Source organism: Hoplias malabaricus, chromosome 18 (genome assembly GCF_029633855.1).
Source record: "Hoplias malabaricus isolate fHopMal1 chromosome 18, fHopMal1.hap1, whole genome shotgun sequence".
NCBI classification, from domain to species: domain Eukaryota; kingdom Metazoa; phylum Chordata; class Actinopteri; order Characiformes; family Erythrinidae; genus Hoplias; species Hoplias malabaricus.
The window spans coordinates 35338131-35358338 of record NC_089817.1 but is presented as its reverse complement, the minus strand read 5'-3'; the positions used below and the strand labels follow the sequence as shown (position 1 = coordinate 35358338).

General features: G+C 49.1%; 1 protein-coding gene across 2 annotated transcripts; it reads right to left on the bottom strand.

Moving 5' to 3' along the window:
- Nucleotides 1-2574: 2574 nt before the first annotated feature.
- Nucleotides 2575-20066, bottom strand: LOC136674763 (C2 domain-containing protein 2). Of its 2 annotated transcripts, XM_066650953.1 has the most exons (14): nt 19588-20066; nt 18487-18582; nt 15727-15840; nt 13283-13384; nt 13099-13200; nt 12617-12731; nt 11229-11337; nt 10770-10834; nt 9323-9447; nt 9052-9208; nt 8751-8858; nt 6906-7033; nt 6415-6694; nt 2575-5009 (listed from the first exon to the last, which is right to left on the bottom strand). In XM_066650953.1, exons 1-14 carry the CDS (start codon nt 19849-19851, stop codon nt 4780-4782), a joined length of 1995 nt encoding a protein of 664 aa, XP_066507050.1. In that variant the 5' UTR covers nt 19852-20066; the 3' UTR covers nt 2575-4779. The 2 variants fall into 2 exon arrangements, with proteins under 2 accessions (XP_066507050.1, XP_066507051.1); XM_066650954.1 differs by lacking the exon at nt 2575-5009 and having other exon boundaries at nt 6490-6694; nt 8955-9208.
- Between the last annotated feature and the right edge of the window lie 142 nt (nt 20067-20208).

Below are 20208 nucleotides of genomic sequence, written 5' to 3'. Positions count from 1 at the left end.
GCGTGGGTTTCCTCCGGGTGACTGTCTGTGAGGAGTGTGGTGTGTTCTCTCTGTGTCTGCGTGGGTTTCCTCCGGGTGACTGTCTGTGAGGAGTGTGGTGTGTTCTCTGTGTCTGCGTGGGTTTCCTCCGGGTGACTGTCTGTGAGGAGTGTGGTGTGTTCTCTCTGTGTCTGCGTGGGTCTCCCTTGTAAAAGGGATCCGTGATCTTCATGGGACTAACCTGTTAAATAAATAATAATAATTTAACAAGCGGTTACAGACAATGAGTGAATGAATGAATGTAAGTAATTAATGGTCTCTGTTAAACCCGGCCTCTGGAGGTTTGCGAAGGGAAAGAGAGAAAACTAAAACACCACACATCAGCAAAACAAACCCAGACACAGGCGGAGTGTTAATCAGTCAATATTTATTGCTCAAAATGATAAACCTGATATGTTAATCATAAGTGATCCCTGCACAGCATTAGGCCTCACTCACTCACTCGCACACTCACTCACTCACTCACTCACTCGCACACTCACTCGCACACTCACTCACTCGCACACTCACTCGCACACTCACTCACTCACTCGCACTCACTCACTCACTCACTCGCACACTCACTCGCACACTCACTCACTCGCACACTCACTCACTCACTCGCACACTCACTCACTCACTCGCACACTCGCTCACTCACTCGCACACTCGCTCACTCACTCGCACACTCACTCGCTCAGGATCCTGGCTCCAGGTCTCACCAAGTGCAAACTAAACACCAGTAGTTCATTCTGGATTTACAGGCCACTCACTCTGTCACTCACTCTGTCACTCACTCTGTCACTCACTCATTCACTCTGTGCGCGTTCAGTGATTCTGCAGTAAACATAAAAGGCTCAGCAACAAAGTCTCAGCTCTCAGTCGGACTTCAGTCTTTGGGCGCTGCGTTCCCGCAGTGTTTAATGATTAAGGGCCTCCTGGTTTCTGTAAATCCACTAGGTTCTGAAAAGACATCGGGTCGGTAACGGGCCGGGGTTAAAGGGTCAATGCAGCGGGGTCAAACATTAGCATCGACCCAAAGCATGCGTCCCCAGCCACTACCTCCACCCCCCACTGGACTCCAGCTGCGTACGTGTTATATATATCTCTGCATATATCTATATCTTTATATATTTGCATAAACATCCCATAATTAAATTAGTGGCAGTTTTCATCAGAAACACAAAGCAAAACTTAAACAATAAAATTAAATTCACAAAAACACAGCACAGTGTCAAAAGTCATTTCCTTTTCCTCAAAGCCCCACTTCCCAGCGACGGTCTGGGACTAAACCTGCCCACGGACACACTCCGGAAAACCGGGAACGTTTCTCCCAAGCCGAGGAGGGAAAGGTCAGGGAAATGTCGTGGACCACATCCTCCTGACCCTTCACTCGCCGTCCGCATCCGGGATCCTTTAACCAGGGCGTGCTCTGGACCGGGAGCGGCGCGGTGGGGTTTACTCGCCCGCTCCACAGCGGTGACCGTCCCGACAGACTGTAATACACTACAGGAAATGCAGGGGGCGATGTGAGCACCACTGTTTATTTTAAACAATAGATTTCCCCAGGGGACGTCAGCCCAAAGTAAAGCGTTGGTCGAGCAAACCCTACTTAACAGAAGTCATTATCAGAGGGTGATCCACAAAGCAGGGTTCCTCAGGTCAGCAGCAGAACCCAGAGGAACAGACTCCTATTAGACGTGTATCCTATCCTCAAAGCTAGGCTTCAGTTAACTGGCTAACTGAGAAATCCTGCTTTGTGTAAAACACCCCCTGCTGTGGAGAAGAGCTCCAGGACAGGAACGGTGCGTACAGGCTGTGACAACAACAAACAAACAAACAAATAAACAAACAAGCAAACACCACTCAGAGCTCAGTGTGTGATGTCACTTGTTCAGATTAAAGCTCTCGTCATCAGAAGAAGAGAAGTAAGAAGAGAAGAGAGAAGATAAATGAGAAAAGGGAAGAGACATGGGGAGAGAAGAGGAGAGAAGAGAAATGGGGAGAGAAGAGGAGAGAATAGAAATTGGGAGAGAAGAGAAGAGGAATGGGGAGAGAAGAGGAGAGAAGAGAAATGGGGAGAGGAGAGAAAAGAAATGGGGAGAGAAGAGACATGGGGAGAGAAGAGACATGGAGAGAGAAGAGAAGAGAATAGAAATGGGGAGAGAAGAGGAGAGAAGAGAAATGGGGAAAGGAGAGAAAAGAAATGGGGAGAGAAGAGACATGGGGAGAGAAGAGACATGGAGAGAGAAGAGAAGAGAGGAGAAATGGGGAGAGAAGAGGAGAGAAAAGAAGAGAAATGGGGAGAGAAGAGGAGAGAAGAGAAATGGGGAGAGAAGAGGAGAGAAGAGAAATGGGGAGAGGAGAGAAAAGAAATGGGGAGAGAAGAGACATGGGGAGAGAAGAGACATGGAGAGAGAAGAGAAGAGAATAGAAATGGGGAGAGAAGAGACATGGGGAGAGAAGAGACATGGAGAGAGAAGAGACATGGAGAGAGAAGAGAAGAGAGGAGAAATGGGGAGAGAAGAGGAGAGAAAAGAAGAGAAATGGGGAGAGAAGAGGAGAGAAGAGAAATGGGGAGAGGAGAGAAAAGAAATGGGGAGAGAAGAGAAGAGAAGAGAAATGGGGAGAGAAGAGAAGAGAAATGGAGAGAGAAGAGAAGAGATAAAGGGAGGGGTTCGTCTCCCAATGCCCTGGAGTAGTGTTTACATCCTTTGGTAAAATTACACCCACAATCCTCTGTGGATTATTAGTGTGTGTTTGGAATGATAATAATAACAAAATATAATCATAACACTTCTGTACAAACCGATTAAAAACACATTTCAAAACAAACCTCCTCTTTAGACGTTCTGAATTAAAGACATTTAAAATGAAAGTAATGTAAAAAAAACCCGGTACCAGACCACTTCCACTGGCCTGGGATAAAGACCTCGTGTCCCACCGTGTCCTTGTCCCTGTCCCTGTCCTCCACCCTGTCCCCGTCCCTTCTCTGGGGTGTGCTGTGTGTTTACGGAGTTCAGCAGCGAGTGACGTGCCTGGGGACGTGGTCAGTCAGAGGCTGGGGGCTAATCTCTCTCTCGGGGGTTAAACTGAGGCTAAGCCTCCGGTTTTAGCAGAAAATGTGGGTCACAGTCACAAACTTTAACAAACACCAACAGCCAATAAACTGTATCTCTGCTGCACTCTAACTCTAACTCATAGCTAACTAGCATGTGGGCTAAAAGTCCAATGGATATAAACAACACGGAGTAGAAAAGGAAATTAATTAGTGTGGATTAGCCTGTGAACTAGACTCTGAATTAGCCTGTACATTAGCCTGTGGGCTAGCCTGGGATTAGCTTGTAAATTAGCCTGAGGATCAGCATGTGGACTAGCTTGGGACTACCATGTGGACTAGCCTCCGAATTAGCCTGTAAATTAGCCTGTGGGCTAGCCTGTTATTAGCCTGTAGATTAGCCTGAGGGTTAGCATGTGAACTAGACATGGATTAGCCTGTAAATTAGCATGTTGACTAGAATTAATATTATTAGCCTCAGATTTTTTTTATTAATCTTTGATTTAATATTTTCACATTTATATTTTCTTCCTCCCCCCCCCCAGCCTCCCTCCCTCTCTCTCTCTCTCTCTCTCTCTCTCTCTGTTCCTGTTGTAGACAGAGACACGGAAGACGTTAAGAGAAGAGGATGTGGTGGACCTTTCTACTCAGCAGAAACGAGAGAGAAGCCATCTATGTGATGAAGGAGGTGTGATCAGTGGGACAGAGGGACAGCGGGACGGAGACGAGGAGCAGAGGACGTCCCTCTCACAGCGATGCAGGAGTCAGTGGCAGAGACACGCTTATACCTCACTGCAAAACAACTCTGAACCACCTTAAATCCAGTCAGAACCTGCTCCACCTCCTGACGACAGTGCGGTGAGAACATCAGAAGGACGTTGGACCTGTCCCTGGGCGCGCTGCTCGGTTTAACCCCGACGTCCGGACGGTTCAGTAACGTCTAAATGAAGTGATATGGGGAAGGTCTGATCTCTTAAAACACACGTGCGTGAAACTGTGGGGACGTCTTTTCCAGTGATTTGATTTCTTTAAAGAAACAATCTGGATTATTTACATACCCTCGCTGGAGATCAAATGAAAGGCTCAGCAGCAGCCGACGTTCCTCCCGAAGACCCTCGCCTCTGGGGCCGGAGCGTGGTTTTATCACATCTTTATTTCACTGTGAGACGACCCCCGTGTCCACTCAGGGGGCAGGTGTAGATCTCGGAGCCCGAGATGAAGCTGTGCCAGAGAGCAGCGCAAAACAGCCCCACCCTGTGGTCAGAGCTGGAACTCGCACTGTTTAATGCCACGCTGATTCTGAGACTGATCCTGAGAGTAAAGAGCTACTACAGTGACACGGTCCTCCTCAGGGTCAGAGTCACGTTCCCGCTGCAGAACCCAGGGTTTCACTAAAATGATGTTTATTCTTGTTTTTAATTGAACTGTTTTTTCTGTGAAGCTCTTTGAATAGTTTCGAATGAAGGGAGCTCTATAAATAAACAACGACAGAACGACGACGAGTGGTAACTCTACTGTGTGCTGGGGTCGACCCGGTCCCGTCCGCTGCTCCCGAGCCTTTAAACGAGCCGCTCCGAGGCGTCCAGGACCAGGTCCGGTCTTGTTCTAATGTTTCAAACGTGCTGACTGGATTTAAGATGATTACACTCAGTAAGACGGAACGCTGTCTGATGCGTCGGCGCTCTGTGATTGGCCGGACTGGGTCAGGGGGGCGGCTCCCTCATGGTCCCATTGGTTCTGCTCTTGCTCTTGGGCAGGAGCCTGCGGTTGATGATTTTCCGGAAGGTCGCCGTCCTCCTCTCCCTCTCGGACAGCGCCGGGTCGTCCGGCTGGTCCAGGTACTGCAGGTCGTTGTGGGACTGGCTCATTCCCGGGTCTTTCCTCTGATGTCTCCTCCGGAAGAACAGCTTGGCGCTCTTGTGCAGGAAGCTGCCTACAGGGGGCGCCCCACACACACACACACACACACACACACACACACAGACACACACAGATGCACACACACAAACACACACACAGACACACACACAGACACAAACACACACACAGACACACACACAGACACACACACACACAGACACACACACACGCACAGACACACACAGACACACACACACAGACACACACACACACAGACACACACACACGCACAGACACACACAGACACACACACACAGACACACACGCACAGACACACACGCACGCAGCATTAGAACAGACGTTGGTTTCATCTCAGCTCTGAGCCAAAGTGGAGGTCAAACTCATGTAAGGCCAGGATTAAAGGGGCGTTAGACGTTGATTTTGACCTCCACGATGACGGAGTTCCTCTGAGTTCTCCTCCAATCAGAAGAGACTTCATATTAAATATTCACTAACACCTTCTAAAGGCTCTGGACCATTAAAGCCAACAGAAGCAGTGTCTCTTTACATTCTCTCTATAAACTCCCAGGACTCTCTCTATAAAAAATGAAGGCTGTGAGTAAAGACACAGTAATAAAACATTAATCAATCAATTTCTTAAATAAAAATCCTTCCGAGACTCTGTTTAGGAACCTTTAAAGGGCCCATACACAGCAAAAACAACGCTCCTCACTGCTGATGTTCACACTCTGTGAAGCTGCTTTGTGAGATCAGTTGTTAAAAGCGCTGTACAAATAAATTTTATTTGATTTGTGACATCACAATAATGTGGTTTAGCTCCGCCCATTCACACTGGATTTATGGAGTGCTTCTGGAGGCCTCACACCTCTAATTTTAATCTAGTTTTCTTAAAGTGACAGTAAAGTAACAGTCTGTTTACACAAAGGTTAAACCCGTAGGTCATGGGCCCTTTAATCCCCGGTGGAAACAGAAACAGAGCCATGGACTGGGTTTGATCTGCACTGAGACTAAAGGAAACTATAAAACTACACCACGTTATCACACACTTACTCGGCCGAAACTACTGCCTGCTTATCACTGCTCTCCTCTTTTAGACGGCAGAGAGAGAGAGAGAGAGAGAGAGAGAGAGAGAGGGAGAGAGAGAGAGAGATGTTGGGGAGAAGAAGAGAGAAGAGAAAGAATTGAGTGAGCAAAGGATGACAAAGACAAAGAGAAACACCACAGAATTTCATCTTCACAATCAGATACAGAGAGAGAGAGAGAGAGAGAGAGAGAGAGACAGAGAGAGGGAGAGAGAGAGAGAGGGAGAGAGAGAGAGAGAGAGAGAGAGAGGGAGAGAGAGAAAGAGAGAGAGAGAGAGAGAGAGAGAAAGAGAGAGAGAGAGACACACAGAGAGAGAGAGAGGATGTGAGGATGAGGATAATGGTTTGTTGGTTAGCGATTAGCTGTTAGCTCACCTTTCCCTTTCCTGGAGCCGGTCTCAGAGACAGAAAGAGACAGGGAGGTTTTCTCTGGGTCGATGTCCTCTGCTGTCTCTCTCTCCCAGTCGTCCTGCGCCCCGTCGCCTTGACTCTGCAGCGAATCAGAAGCCTCCGACACGCTAGGCTCCTCCCTTGGCGCATGCGAGGTCACATCCAGTCCGTTTTTCATGTCCTCAGGCGCTCCGGACACGGTCGCGTCCATCGCCGCGGCGTAACCGGCCATCAGCGCCATCTCCTCGTCCTGGGACAGAGGAGTCTGTGGAGGACACGGTGGACGGGGACAGGAGCGTTACAGACGGTTCAGACCACGACGGACATAATACAAACATAAACAAAGCCGTAGTTCAGAGACAAAGGACAAAATAAAAAACTCATTTTTAGCACCGCTCAAAATATTTGGCTGCTCTCACTAGGGGGCGCCACACTGAGGGACCCATCAGAGAGTGATGGAGAGAGTGATTGTGTACCTTTGCGACTCCAGAGATGATGATGGTGCTCTTTTTGACTGGTGATTTGAGCTTCTGTTTTGCAGACTCGTACAGTTGTCTCAGCGCCGCCTCGGCCACGGGGTCCGACCCGTTCAGCATCAGCAGCTCTGAGGACAACAGCACCCCCATCCCCACCGTCACACATCAGTGTAATCACACAAACACGGTCTTACACACACCCGTGTAATCACACAAACACCTGTACCTAGTGCCTGTGTCTGATGACCATGTCAGAGTCTGTACCTGTGTCTGATGTTGAAGTCAGAGTCCGTACCCGTGTCTGATGACGACGTCAGAGTCAGTACCTGTGTCTGATGTTGAAGTCAGAGTCGGTACCTGTGTCTGATGACAACGTCAGAGTCAGAACCTGTGTCTGATGTTGAAGTCAGAGTCCGTACCCGTGTCTGATAACGACGTCAGAGTCGGTACCTGTGTCTGATGACGACGTCAGAGTCGGTACCTGTGTCTGATGACAACGTCAGAGTCAGAACCTGTGTCTGATGACAATGTCAGAGTCGGTACCTGTGTCTGATGACGACGTCAGAGTCAGAACCTGTGTCTGATGACAATGTCAGAGTCGGTACCTGTGTCTGATGTTGAAGTCAGAGTCCGTACCCGTGTCTGATAACGACGTCAGAGTCAGTACCTGTGTCTGATGACGACGTCAGAGTCGGTACCTGTGTCTGATGTTGAAGTCAGAGTCCGTACCTGTGTCTGATAACGACGTCAGAGTCGGTACCTGTGTGTGATGATGACGTCAGAGTCGGTACCTGTGTCTGATGTTGAAGTCAGAGTCCGTACCTGTGTCTGATAACGATGTCAGAGTCGGTACCTGTGTCTGATGACCATGTCAGAGTCGGTACCTGTGTCTGATGACGACGTCAGAGTCAGAACCTGTGTCTGATGACGACGTCAGAGTCGGTACCTGTGTCTGATGACGACGTCAGAGTCGGAACCTGTGTCTGATGTTGAAGTCAGAGTCGGTACCTGTGTGTGATGACGACGTCAGAGTCGGTACCTGTGTCTGATGTTGAAGTCAGAGTCGGTACCTGTGTCTGATGACGACGTCAGAGTCGTTACCTGTGTGTGATGACGACGTCAGAGTCGTTACCTGTGTGTGATGACGACGTCAGAGTCGTTACCTGTGTGTGATGACGACGTCAGAGTCTGAACCTGTGTGTGATGACGACGTCAGAGTCGGTACCTGTGTCTGATGACGACGTCAGAGTCTGTACCTGTGTCTGATGACGACGTCAGAGTCGGAACCTGTGTCTGATGACGACGTCAGAGTCGGAACCTGTGTCTGATGTTGAAGTCAGAGTCTGTACCTGTGTCTGATGACGACGTCAGAGTCGGTACCTGTGTCTGATGACGACGTCAGAGTCGGTACCTGTGTCTGATGACGACGTCAGAGTCGGTACCTGTGTCTGATGACGACGTCAGAGTCGGTACCTGTGTCTGATGACGACGTCAGAGTCGGTACCTGTGTCTGATGACGACGTCAGAGTCGGAACCTGTGTCTGATGACGACGTCAGAGTCCGTACCTGTGTCTGATGACGACGTCAGAGTCCGTACCTGTGTCTGATGACGACGTCAGAGTCGGTACCTGTGTCTGATGACGACGTCAGAGTCGGTACCTGTGTCTGATGACGACGTCAGAGTCGGTACCTGTGTCTGATGACGACGTCAGAGTCGGAACCTGTGTCTGATGACGACGTCAGAGTCGGTACCTGTGTCTGATGACGACGTCAGAGTCGGAACCTGTGTCTGATAACGACGTCAGAGTCGGTACCCGTGTCTGATAACAACTTCAGAGTCCGTACCTGTGTCTGATGATGATAAAGCTTTGCTGACTTTGGTTCCCAGGGTCGAGGGCTGCTCGGACACTCTCCTCTCGGACAGTTTGGCTTTGGACGGAGTTTTCACGGGTTCTGAAACAGAAATAATATGAACACATGAACCATAACCACTTCATTAAGTAGGACGTAGCTGTGGTTTAACTCCTACTTTTGAGTCCGACTCCTCACCTCACAGCACAGAGCTTCCTACGGCCGGGCCACAGCGACTGTGCAGAACCGGGCTGTGTCCTAGAGTGTAGTGTAGTGGTGTGTAGACCAGTGTTACCTGAGGGCAGTGACCGTCCTGGCCTGCTCCTGACTGCTGTAACCGTGGTGACCACCGTCCCGCAGGGCATTACGGTGCGGTCCATCTCCACACGTTTAGCGACGGCGGGAGTCGGGGGCTGCCACGAGCGAATCTCTCTCGGCTCCAAGAAGGAGAACTAAACACAGAAAGAACAAAGGCAGTGTTCTCAGGGGCTGCCATGGAAAATTGATGACCATGGTCCGGTTTACTGTCAGACTGTGTCTCATCTGTGTGTGTGTGTGTTGTGTACCTCGGAGGAGAGAGAGCCGATCACTCGCTCAGCGCTCATTAAAGCGAAGGTCTGCGGACCACGAGGGTGTCTCTTCACCAGGTCGAAGGGGACACACACCTGACCCAGTAAACAGCCTTCAGCACCTGGGACACAGAGGGATCACAACAACACTGTGATTTACAACTGGCCAAAAGCCTTAGACACATACAGTCATTATTATTCATATTATTATCATTATTATTACTGTTATTATTATTATTATTGAACACAATTTAACTTCTCAGTACGTGTAGCGCTTGTATGAAATTATATATAATTACAAAAGAATAAACACGGTAAAAGTGAACAGGATATTTTTTCTAAAAAGTAGTAAATGTGCGGTGAGTGATTGAAGAACAGTGTGTTTCCAGGTGATTTCAGCTGCTCGTTCTGTTCTGAGGGCATTGTGTAGATCTGTTTTAAAATAGCTATTTTATTTTATTTATGTTTTATTTATTTAGAATATTTAAAAATATATATATTTTCCAACTACATTGTCTGAATTAATAAAAGTTCATCCAGTTAAATTCAGTTCAGGGCAGCGGTGGGTCTGGAGCCTACCCGGAAACTCTGGGCACAAGGGAGAACACACCACACTCCTCACAGACAGTCACCCAGAGGAAACCCACGCAGACACAGAGAGAACACACCACACTCCTCACAGACAGTCACCCAGAGGAAACCCACACAGACACAGAGAGAACACACCACACTCCTCACAGACAGTCACCCAGAGGAAACCCACGCAGACACAGGGAGAACACACCACACTCCTCACAAACAGTCACCCGGAGGAAACCCACGCAGACACAGGGAGAACACACCACACTCCTCACAGACAGTCACCCGGAGGAAACCCACACAGACACAGAGAGAACACACCACACTCCTCACAGACAGTCACCCGGAGGAAACCCACGCAGACACAGGGAGAACACACCACACTCCTCACAGACAGTCACCCGGAGGAAACCCACGCGGACACAGAGAGAACACACCACACTCCTCACAGACAGTCACCCGGAGGAAACCCACGCAGACACAGGGAGAACACACCACACTCCTCACAGACAGTCACCCGGAGGAAACCCACGCAGACACAGGGAGAACACACCACACTCCTCACAGACAGTCACCCGGAGGAAACCCACACAGACACAGGGAGAACACACCACACTCCTCACAGACAGTCACCCGGAGGAAACCCACGCAGACACAGGGAGAACACACCACACTCCTCACAGACAGTCACCCGGAGGAAACCCACGCAGACACAGGGAGAACACACCACACTCCTCACAGACAGTCACCCGGAGGAAACCCTGGAGCTGTGTGACTGCGACACTACCTGCTGCACCACCGTGCCGCACTGAGAGAGAACAGTGGAGGTTTAATCTTCAGTTGTGAGTGATAACAGGAAACTCACTTTCTGAAGGTCTCCCAGAGTCCAGCAGCTGGATGTTCAGCTCCTTCGACCTGCCGCTCAGTTCACTGTACATTTACACACACACACACACACACACACACACACACACACACACACACACACACACACACACACAATGTTTAAAGGAGAAGGCAAAAACAATCACAAAACTAATGTAAGTGTATGTAGAGTGTTCCTAATGATCTCTTGAAACAGACGATTCATTCTCAAACTCAGACTCTTAAAGTGTGTAGTGTATAAACGTGAATCAGGATTCAAACATTCTCCACTCCTAAAAATCACAGTCTCATCGTCTTCAACAGAAAAGAACCTAAGACTAAAGCGGTGTGGAGAGTGAAGAGTTTATTGGGCGCTACGTTGTTTCTGAGCTCCATCAGGAAAAAGCTGCAGAAACGACTACACACTCACAATACACACACACACACACTACACACTCACAATATAAACGGCTGCTCCCAGACTGGAGTATGTGTGTTATTCAGAACTGACGTGGACAGTTTCTGAGGAGGGTCGTCCAACTGCAGAACACACTGAAGACTCACACTGCCTGAAAAACACACACACACACACACACACACACACACACAGATTAATAATGTGTCTGATCCACTCTACACCAGCACAACACACACTAACACACCACCACCACGTCAGTGTCACTGCAGCGCTGAGAATGATCCACCACCACATCACACCTGCTCTGTGGGGGGAACAAAGTATTCAGAGCAACAGATGTACTACAGTCTGTAATTGTAGAACTATAGAGTCACTATGAACAGTGGAGCTGAGAGAGGGGACAGTGGAGCTGAGAGAGAGGACAGTGAGGGGACAGTGGAGCTGAGAGAGAGGACAGTGAGGGGACAGTGGAGCTGAGAGAGAGGACAGTGAGGGGACAGTGGAGCTGAGAGAGGGGACAGTGAGGGGACAGTGGAGCTGAGAGAGAGGACAGTGAGGGGACAGTGGAGCTGAGAGAGGGGACAGTGAGGGGACAGTGGAGCTGAGAGAGGGGACAGTGAGGGGACAGTGGAGCTGAGAGAGAGGACAGTGAGGGGACAGTGGAGCTGAGAGAGGGGACAGTGAGGGGACAGTGGAGCTGAGAGAGAGGACAGTGAGGGGACAGTGGAGCTGAGAGAGAGGACAGTGAGGGGACAGTGGAGCTGAGAGAGAGGACAGTGAGGGGACAGTGGAGCTGAGAGAGAGGACAGTGAGGGGACAGTGGAGCTGAGAGAGGGGACAGTGAGGGGACAGTGGAGATGAGAGAGGGGACAGTGAGGGGACAGTGGAGCTGAGAGAGAGGACAGTGAGGGGACAGTGGAGCTGAGAGAGGGGACAGTGAGAGGACAGTGGAGCTGAGAGAGGGGACAGTGAGGGGACAGTGGAGCTGAGAGAGGGGACAGTGAGAGGACAGTGGAGCTGAGAGAGGGGACAGTGAGGGGACAGTGGAGCTGAGAGAGGGGACAGTGAGGGGACAGTGGAGCTGAGAGAGGGGACAGTGGAGCTGAGAGAGGGGACAGTGGAGCTGAGAGAGGGGACAGTGAGGGGACAGTGGAGCTGAGAGAGGGGACAGTGAGGGGACAGTGGAGCTGAGAGAGGGGACAGTGAGGGGACAGTGGATGTAGAAAAAGGGAGGTGGCTTTAAGGTTACGGCTGATCTGTGTTTCGGCTGGTTGTGTGTGACTTTGTGACAGTATGTGTGTGTGTGTGTGTGTGTGTGTGTGTGTGTGTGTGTGTGTGACTTTGTGACAGTATGTGTGTGTGTGTGTGTGTGTGTGTGTGTGTGTGTGTTTGTGTGTGACAGAAAGAAAGAAAGAGAGAGGGAGAGAGACCTGCAGTGTCCTCCTCTCGACACGTGACCCGGATGTTCTTCACCAGAAGTTTCCAGTCGTGAGCTCGGGGGGGTTTCGGAGGAGAGGTCAGCAGTGGGGTCCCGCTCCTCACGTCCTGTGGAAGAGAGCAGACGGGAAGTAAAACACTACCCTACACACACACACACACACACACACACACACTCACACACACACACACACACACACACCCACACTCACACTCACACACAGACCATCGATAAATAACATCCTCCACTGAACACACGTCAGGGATTTACGAGAAACTTCAGCAAAACATCAGACCCAGTCACACCATCTTTATGATGTCACAAACCCTGAGCATCACCAGGGCGTCACTGGTCCTTTAAATAGGAAAGACTTATTAACGAGCTATTACCAGTGTGTAGCAACAATATCAATAACTTTCACTTCATTATAGAACTAAGAGTGAGAGTGTGTGTGTGTGTGTGTGTGTGTGTTACCTCTGCAGGCCGGCTGCTCAGTGTTACAGATGGACGTGCGTTGCTCAGAACTTTCCGGAGTCTCGCCATCACCACGGCTTCACCCAGACTCTCACACTCTCTCTGCAGAAACACACACACACACGTTAAACACTCATAAAGCATGGTATTGTTGTGAAAGTGTGAGAGATGAGAGTGTGTTCACCTGTGAACAGCTGTGTGTGAGCTGCAGATGTGTTGAGTCCAGGTGTTCCACTGCCCAGGTAATGCCCACCTGTCCATCAACCTCCCTCAGCTGCAGGACCAGCTGCAGGACACACACACACACACACACACACAGAGAGTCACACATGGCTGGTAGACAGGGTGAGGCGTGTGGTGGGTGTTGAGGGTAAGTCTGGTTCTGTAGCTGTTATATACATAAACAAAGGTGGCGCTGGTTCTCCCGGTTCTGCATGTGTTCTCTGACTCTGGAGTCCAGAGCGTTGAGGAAATAAAGGTGTTCTTGGTGCTGTGAGGTCAGTTGCTCTTCATATTTCAGCTGAATCTCAGGTATTTCTGAGAGAACGTGTCTGAACTTGACGCCTCGTTTCTCTCAGTGCCCAGGACTCACAGGAGAACGCCACCCTCAGAGACGCCTCAGTGAGAAGTGAAAGAGACCACGACGGCAGCAGGGAGCGGCTTTTCCTCAGAAACACATTCACACAGCGACGGCCCCGGCTCCACGCGCTGATCTCATCACAGACTCTTTTACAGTGTTAACCCAGACCTAACGCTCACATCAGCTCCAGAACACACACTCCTAGTGGACTGTAAACGTGGGGAGTAACTGGTTCTGCTCACTCTGAGTCTGTGTAGCTGCTGTTTCTGAAACTGAACCCTCTGACCTCCACAACAGAACAAAGACTGAACCGGCCCCACGTTCACTGAACAATAGCAGCTCCACAAGAGCAGGGAGCGTTCCAGCAGCTGAGGGATCACAGAGAGAGAAGGAGCTCAGAGAGAGAAGAGGGAGCTCAGAGAGAGAAGAGAGAGCTCAGAGAGAGAGACCAGAGAGACACCAGAGAGAGAGAAGGAGCTCAGAGAGAGAGACCAGAGAGACACCAGAGAGAGAAGGAGCTCAGAGAGAGAGACCAGAGAGAGAGACCAGAGAGAGAAGGAGCTCAGAGAGAGAGACCAGAGAGACACCAGAGAGAGTACTCAGAGAGAGAGACCAGAGAGAGCTCAGAGAGAGAGACCAGAGGGAGCAGGAGCTCAGAGAGAGCTCGAGAGCTCAGAGAGAAAGAGCCGAGAGACACAGAAAGAAAGCTCAGAGAGAGACCTCAGAGAGAGAGGCCAGAGAGAGAGCTCAGATAGAAAGAGCTAAGAGACACAGAGAGAGAGCTCAGAGAGTGCAGAGAGAGCTCAGAGAGAGAACAGAGAAACACCACAGAGAGAGCTCAGAGAGAGAGACCTGAGAGACACCAGAGAGAGCTCAAAGAGAGAGAGACACCAGAGAGAGCTCAAACAGAGATCCCAGAGAGAGCTCAGAGAGAAAGAGTTCAGAGACACAGAGAGAGAGCTCAGAGACAGAGACCAGAGAGACACAGAGAGAGAGCTCAGAGACAGAGACCAAAGAGACACAGAGAGAGAGCTCAGAGACAGAGACCAGAGAGACACAGAGAGAGAGCTCAGAGACAGAGACCAGAGAGACACAGAGAGAGAGCTCAGAGACAGAGACCAGAGAGACACAGAGAGAGAGCTCAGAGACAGAGACCAGAGAGACACAGAGAGAGAGCTCAGAGACAGAGACCAGAGAGAGAGAGACCAGAGAGAGAGCTCAGAGACAGAGACCAGAGAGAGAGACCAGAGAGAGAGCTCAGAGACAGAGACCAGAGAGAGAGCTCAGAGAGAGAGAGAGACACCAGAGAGAGTGTTTAGAGAGAGAGCATTATAGAGGGGTAGATAGATATATATATATAATATATAATATATATAATATATATAATAGATATATATTAGAGAGGATTATAGTTTCATATTCTTTGGAGTAATACACTTCTATCACGTCACCAGAAGAAACACTACACACACACACACATACACGCGCGCGCACACACACACACACACACACACACACACACACACAACCCAGTGGGTCAGGTCTAATGTTGCTGAGACCTAAGAGCTACAGTAAGAGTCCAATCAGCTCCGTCTTACACAGTTATAAATAGCTGGAGTTTAATTGGTTAAAGCCTGTGTGCTTCTTAGACAGAGAGAGAGAGAGAGAGAGAGAGAGAGAGAGAGAGGTAAAGAGAGAGAGAGAGGTAAAGAGAGAGAGAGAGGTAAAGAGAGAGAGACAGAGAGAGAGACAGAGAGAGAGAGAGAGAGAGAGAGAGAGAGAGGTGTGGTCAGTGTAATCCTGAGGGATAAACTCCTGACTTAACCCAAGTACAGAGCTGTGGTCAGAAACCTCAGTAATGACACCAGCCCCGCCCCCAATAACAGCCCCGCCCCTTTAACTGGAGATGCTGTGGAGAAGCTCAGACCTGAGCCAAAACTCAGCCGAGAAAAGAAGAGTCACAGTGGAGAAATTTATTCACTGTGACTCTAATTTTCTCGTCAGTACCACCTACTCCCAGTCGTGTGTGTGTGTGTGTGTGTGTTTACCTGCAGCTGTACGGGAGATAACAGGGCTCTGTATCTCACTGGAGGCTCCATGGAGCTCTGGGAGACGATGAGAGAAAACTGCAGCTTTTCTCCAAAAACCTCGCACTGAACTTTCTGTCAAACAACAAACAACAAACAGAGTCAGGACGGACACCTCGGCGCTCACTGCCCCCGCCTTAACCCCGCCCCCACCCTAACCCCGCCCCCCGCTTCAGAGGACCGCGGTCTAAAAGAGGAGCAGGGACCTGAGCGTCAGGGGGAACCTCACACAGAGACAAACAGCATTTAATCAAATACATCCACTAAAGAATGGCAGTGGAGAGCTGTTTAAAACAGGTGTGATGCATCACGATAGTGTGTGTGTGTGTGTGTGTGTTATACGTATCCCACTTTGTGGACCACAATCTGTTTACATACTCAGTCTCACTGAGGACTAGTCTTCACCAAAAGAAGAAAAATGATTAGGGTTAAAATTAGAGGACGGATAAAGGTTTAGACCAGTGTTAGTTCAGATCAGGATCAGGATCAGGATTAGGATCAGGATTAGGATTAGGATCAGGATTAAGAGTACACTGTAGTAGTGAGGGTTACAGTTTGGATGTGTCTCAATGAAATGAATGAAAGTCTTTGTAATGGAGAAAAGAAAGTGTGTGTGTGTGAGTGTGTGTGTGTGTGTGTGTGTGTGTGTGTTCTGAGAAACAGTGTGATCAGACTGACAGCAGAAAATGGGGCATCAAATTGAGGGAAGTGCACAATTTTGCGACTCCACTAACACCATTTCCTGTGTTAGAAAAACGGCCTGTGACACTTATCACACTAACAGGATACAGCACTTCATACCCCGCTATCTGCCCTGCACAACACACACACACACAGGGGGGGTCACAATCCTTCCATCGTCCACCCAGCTGAGCTGTAAACACAGTGATAGACAGTATCTCAGTGAGACTCAGCAGTGGACAGTGGAGGTGAATGGAACCAGACGTCCTCCTCTAAAAGCCCCTCACAGAAAGTGAGGACAGTAGACGGTGGGGGACAGTGGACAGTGGAGGTGAATGGAAGCATGGAGAAGGGGGTGGTGTTTGGAGAAGGACCTACAGGACGCTGTGAGGGACACACACTGTCCACTGTCCTCCATCATCATGATCACTCCACAGAGACTCTGTAGACGGTGGAGGAGAGGGAATAAAACGCCGGGTGTGTGTTGGAGACGTGGGGGCGCCTGGTTCCAGAGTCCAGAACCTTCTCTACCATCAGCCAGTGTGGATCTCTTCTGGAATGTTCCTCTGAAATGTCCTAAAGCATCTAGATTTCCTGCTGCTGGACACATTCTGATCACTGCAGCGCCTCCGGTGCCAGGGAGCAGTCAGCCGTCCAAGAAAAACACCCTGAAAACATCTCGGAGCCTAGTGAATTCTGTGGGACTCGAGGTTCCTGCCAAAGAGAAACGAAGCTGGAGCACGACTCAAACGCTGGGAATCATTCAGTTCCCCTTCTCCTGTAACTGTCTCTGCTCTTCTGAGAGGGTTTTACTATAGACACTGGAACATAGCTGTGAGGATCTGATGGAGTTCAGCCACTCCATCAGATCCCCATCACTCCAGAGAACACAGTTCCACTGTTCCACACACCAGAGGAACCCCATCACTCCAGAGAACACAGTTCCACTGTTCCACACACCAGAGGAACCCCATCACTCCAGAGAACACAGTTCCACTGTTCCACACACCAGAGGAACCCCATAACTCCAGAGAACACAGTTCCACTGTTCCACACACCAGAGGAACCCCATCACTCCAGAGAACACAGTTCCACTGTTCCACACACCAGAGGAACCCCATCACTCCAGAGAACACAGTTCCACTGTTCCACACACCAGAGGAACCCCATCACTCCAGAGAACACAGTTCCACTGTTCCACACACCAGAGGAACCCCATCACTCCAGAGAACACAGTTCCACTGTTCCACACACCAGAGGAACTCCATCACTCCAGAGAACACAGTTCCACTGTTCCACACACCAGAGGAACCCCATCACTCCAGAGAACACAGTTCCACTGTTCCACACACCAGAGGAACCCCATCACTCCACAGTTCAGTTCTGGGGGTTATATAACCTTCCCTAGCTCACTCTTAGCATAGGACATAGTGGCCTTAGGCTCATGTGCAGCTGCTCCCGAGTGCCCCATTCATATGTACAAATAAACACAGATGTTCACACAGATGCCCCACAGCAGTGTTCTCCCCCTGTGTAAACAGCCCTGTTCAGAATGCCCACTTTCAGCACCTGTTCCTTTAAATGATAATGAGCCGCTCTCTGTTCACCCCGACCCCGAGCGCACAGCAGTGAGGAGCGAGGAGCAGAAGCTCTGGTTTTTAGCCGTTTTCACTCTGTTCTCTTTCTTCTCCGTTTTTACTCAGTGCTCTTATTTCTCCGCGCTCGTTGTGTCTGTTTCACTGAGTTTAACCTCGTCTTTGCGCTCTCACATAAACACGGGTCCAGCGCTGTGATTGGACAGACTCAGACGAGGGGGCGGGGCCGTTCTAAAGTCTCTGCACTTGACGTCAGAAGCGGAGCAGAATCGGAACGACTCGTTTTATCCCGTGTTTCTGACTCAGGCGGCGCACAGAAAACTGACAGGGGTGTTGTTTCACAGTGTGTGTGTTGGTGGGCTCCAGATCCACACTTTAATGTGAACATACACTGATCAAGGATCCCCTATTGTTAACTAGAGATATGTAAGAGATATGTCCTCACCTTGTGTCCTGCTGCTTTGGTGAAGCTTGAAATGTGTCCCACACTGAGTTCAGACGACTGCACATCGTCTTCTTCGAAAGTCAGCTGAAGCTCTCCCTAATGAGGCCGAGAGAGACGAGGAGAATCAATCACAATTTAGAACCCATTTACACCAGAAAGCACATTATGGCCATTATCCTCCCTCCGGTCCGTCCTCGGGGACGAGGCACGGGATCAAGATGGAGACCGGCCACGAGAGAGGATCAGTCCCAGAGCTGCGGCGGTGCCCACGAATGATGACACTATAACCCCTGAAAACATTAAAACCCGTATACAGCTCTATCTCATCGTTCTCTGTCCCTGTGACGACTGAACTCTGCGTTTATGAAGGCTGTCTATAAATAAACAAGTCACTGGCCTAGTCCTGAGAAACCCAGAGTCCTGAACCCACACACAGTGTAAACACGGACCACGCCCCACCGGCAAACACAGATGTGTCTGTGGTTTCATTTTTAATTCAGACATTTGAGCTCCACACATTTATTACATATGTACACACACTCATTCACACACACACACACACACACACTGACGTTTCCTGTGTTCTAAAATGCTCACAGTTCCTCTGTAATTCATAAATTGTATCAGCAATCTTCATACTACACTCCTGTGATGTTATAAAGACGCGTCTATTGTCCTGTAATAGACTCATATTAATGAATAACACTTCTGCACTTAACACACACGTAGTAAACTAGTTATATCATGTCTTGTATTCATGAGGTTTCTGCAGAAATCTTATAGATACCTTTAATCATCTATAATACTTAATAATAATGTATAATATCCTAGTAATATGTTCTCTATAACGTCTCTGTGATATTTACACCACTGTATAAAGTCTTGTACATTGCTGTTTAATTGGCCCTGTGTAATGTTCTGTCAGTAAGAGTAGAGTATAATAACAGTTTTATTAGTTTAATATACAGTTCTTACAGGAGTGCTGTATGAATCCCTATAGTAATGCTGTAGATAAGTGTCCTCTGGTTTCTTGTGAACGATATGAATGAGTGAGTGAATGAAAGAGTGATAAACAGAGTCTGTTGGGGTTTAAAGCCTTACCTCTGCTTTAGACTCTTGGTTTAAAGCTCTTAACCAGGCTTTCCTCCATTCATTTCTCCAGCTTTTCAGCCCTAGAGTCCAGCACAAAAGCTCCTCTGCTTCTTCCGAGAGCTGTTTAGTCTCAGTTTTTCTCCCCGAATGAGAAACAGGGGGAATATTTGAGAAATACTGCACAAAATAAACCAGTAAAGTTACCACGGAGGCCACGAAGAGAGTGAGCACACAGAGCCACTGCAGGTCGATTAAACTTTCTGTAGACGACATTCTGGCTCCAAAGGTCCGTTTAAGGAAGACAAAGCATTAAAACAAAATAAAGAGACCGAAATAGGCGCTGTTTTAGCTCTCCATCGTAGTTTACTGACTTTATTCAGCAGGTCTTTCTGCTGTGGCGGCTCCCACTGTCCCACTCCGCACTCAGACTACTGCAAATCACCACATCACATCACTTCCTACACATTGTGAACGGGGAGAGATGGAAAACACGGCCGTACAAAGTTAACACGTTCGTTCTCGTTCTTTCAGATTTATTTTACACCCACAACAGCCAGAACCAGGGTTATGGTCTAACATATTTCACATTTAATCGGTATTCTAACGTCGAGGCCCAGTAAAGTACAGGAT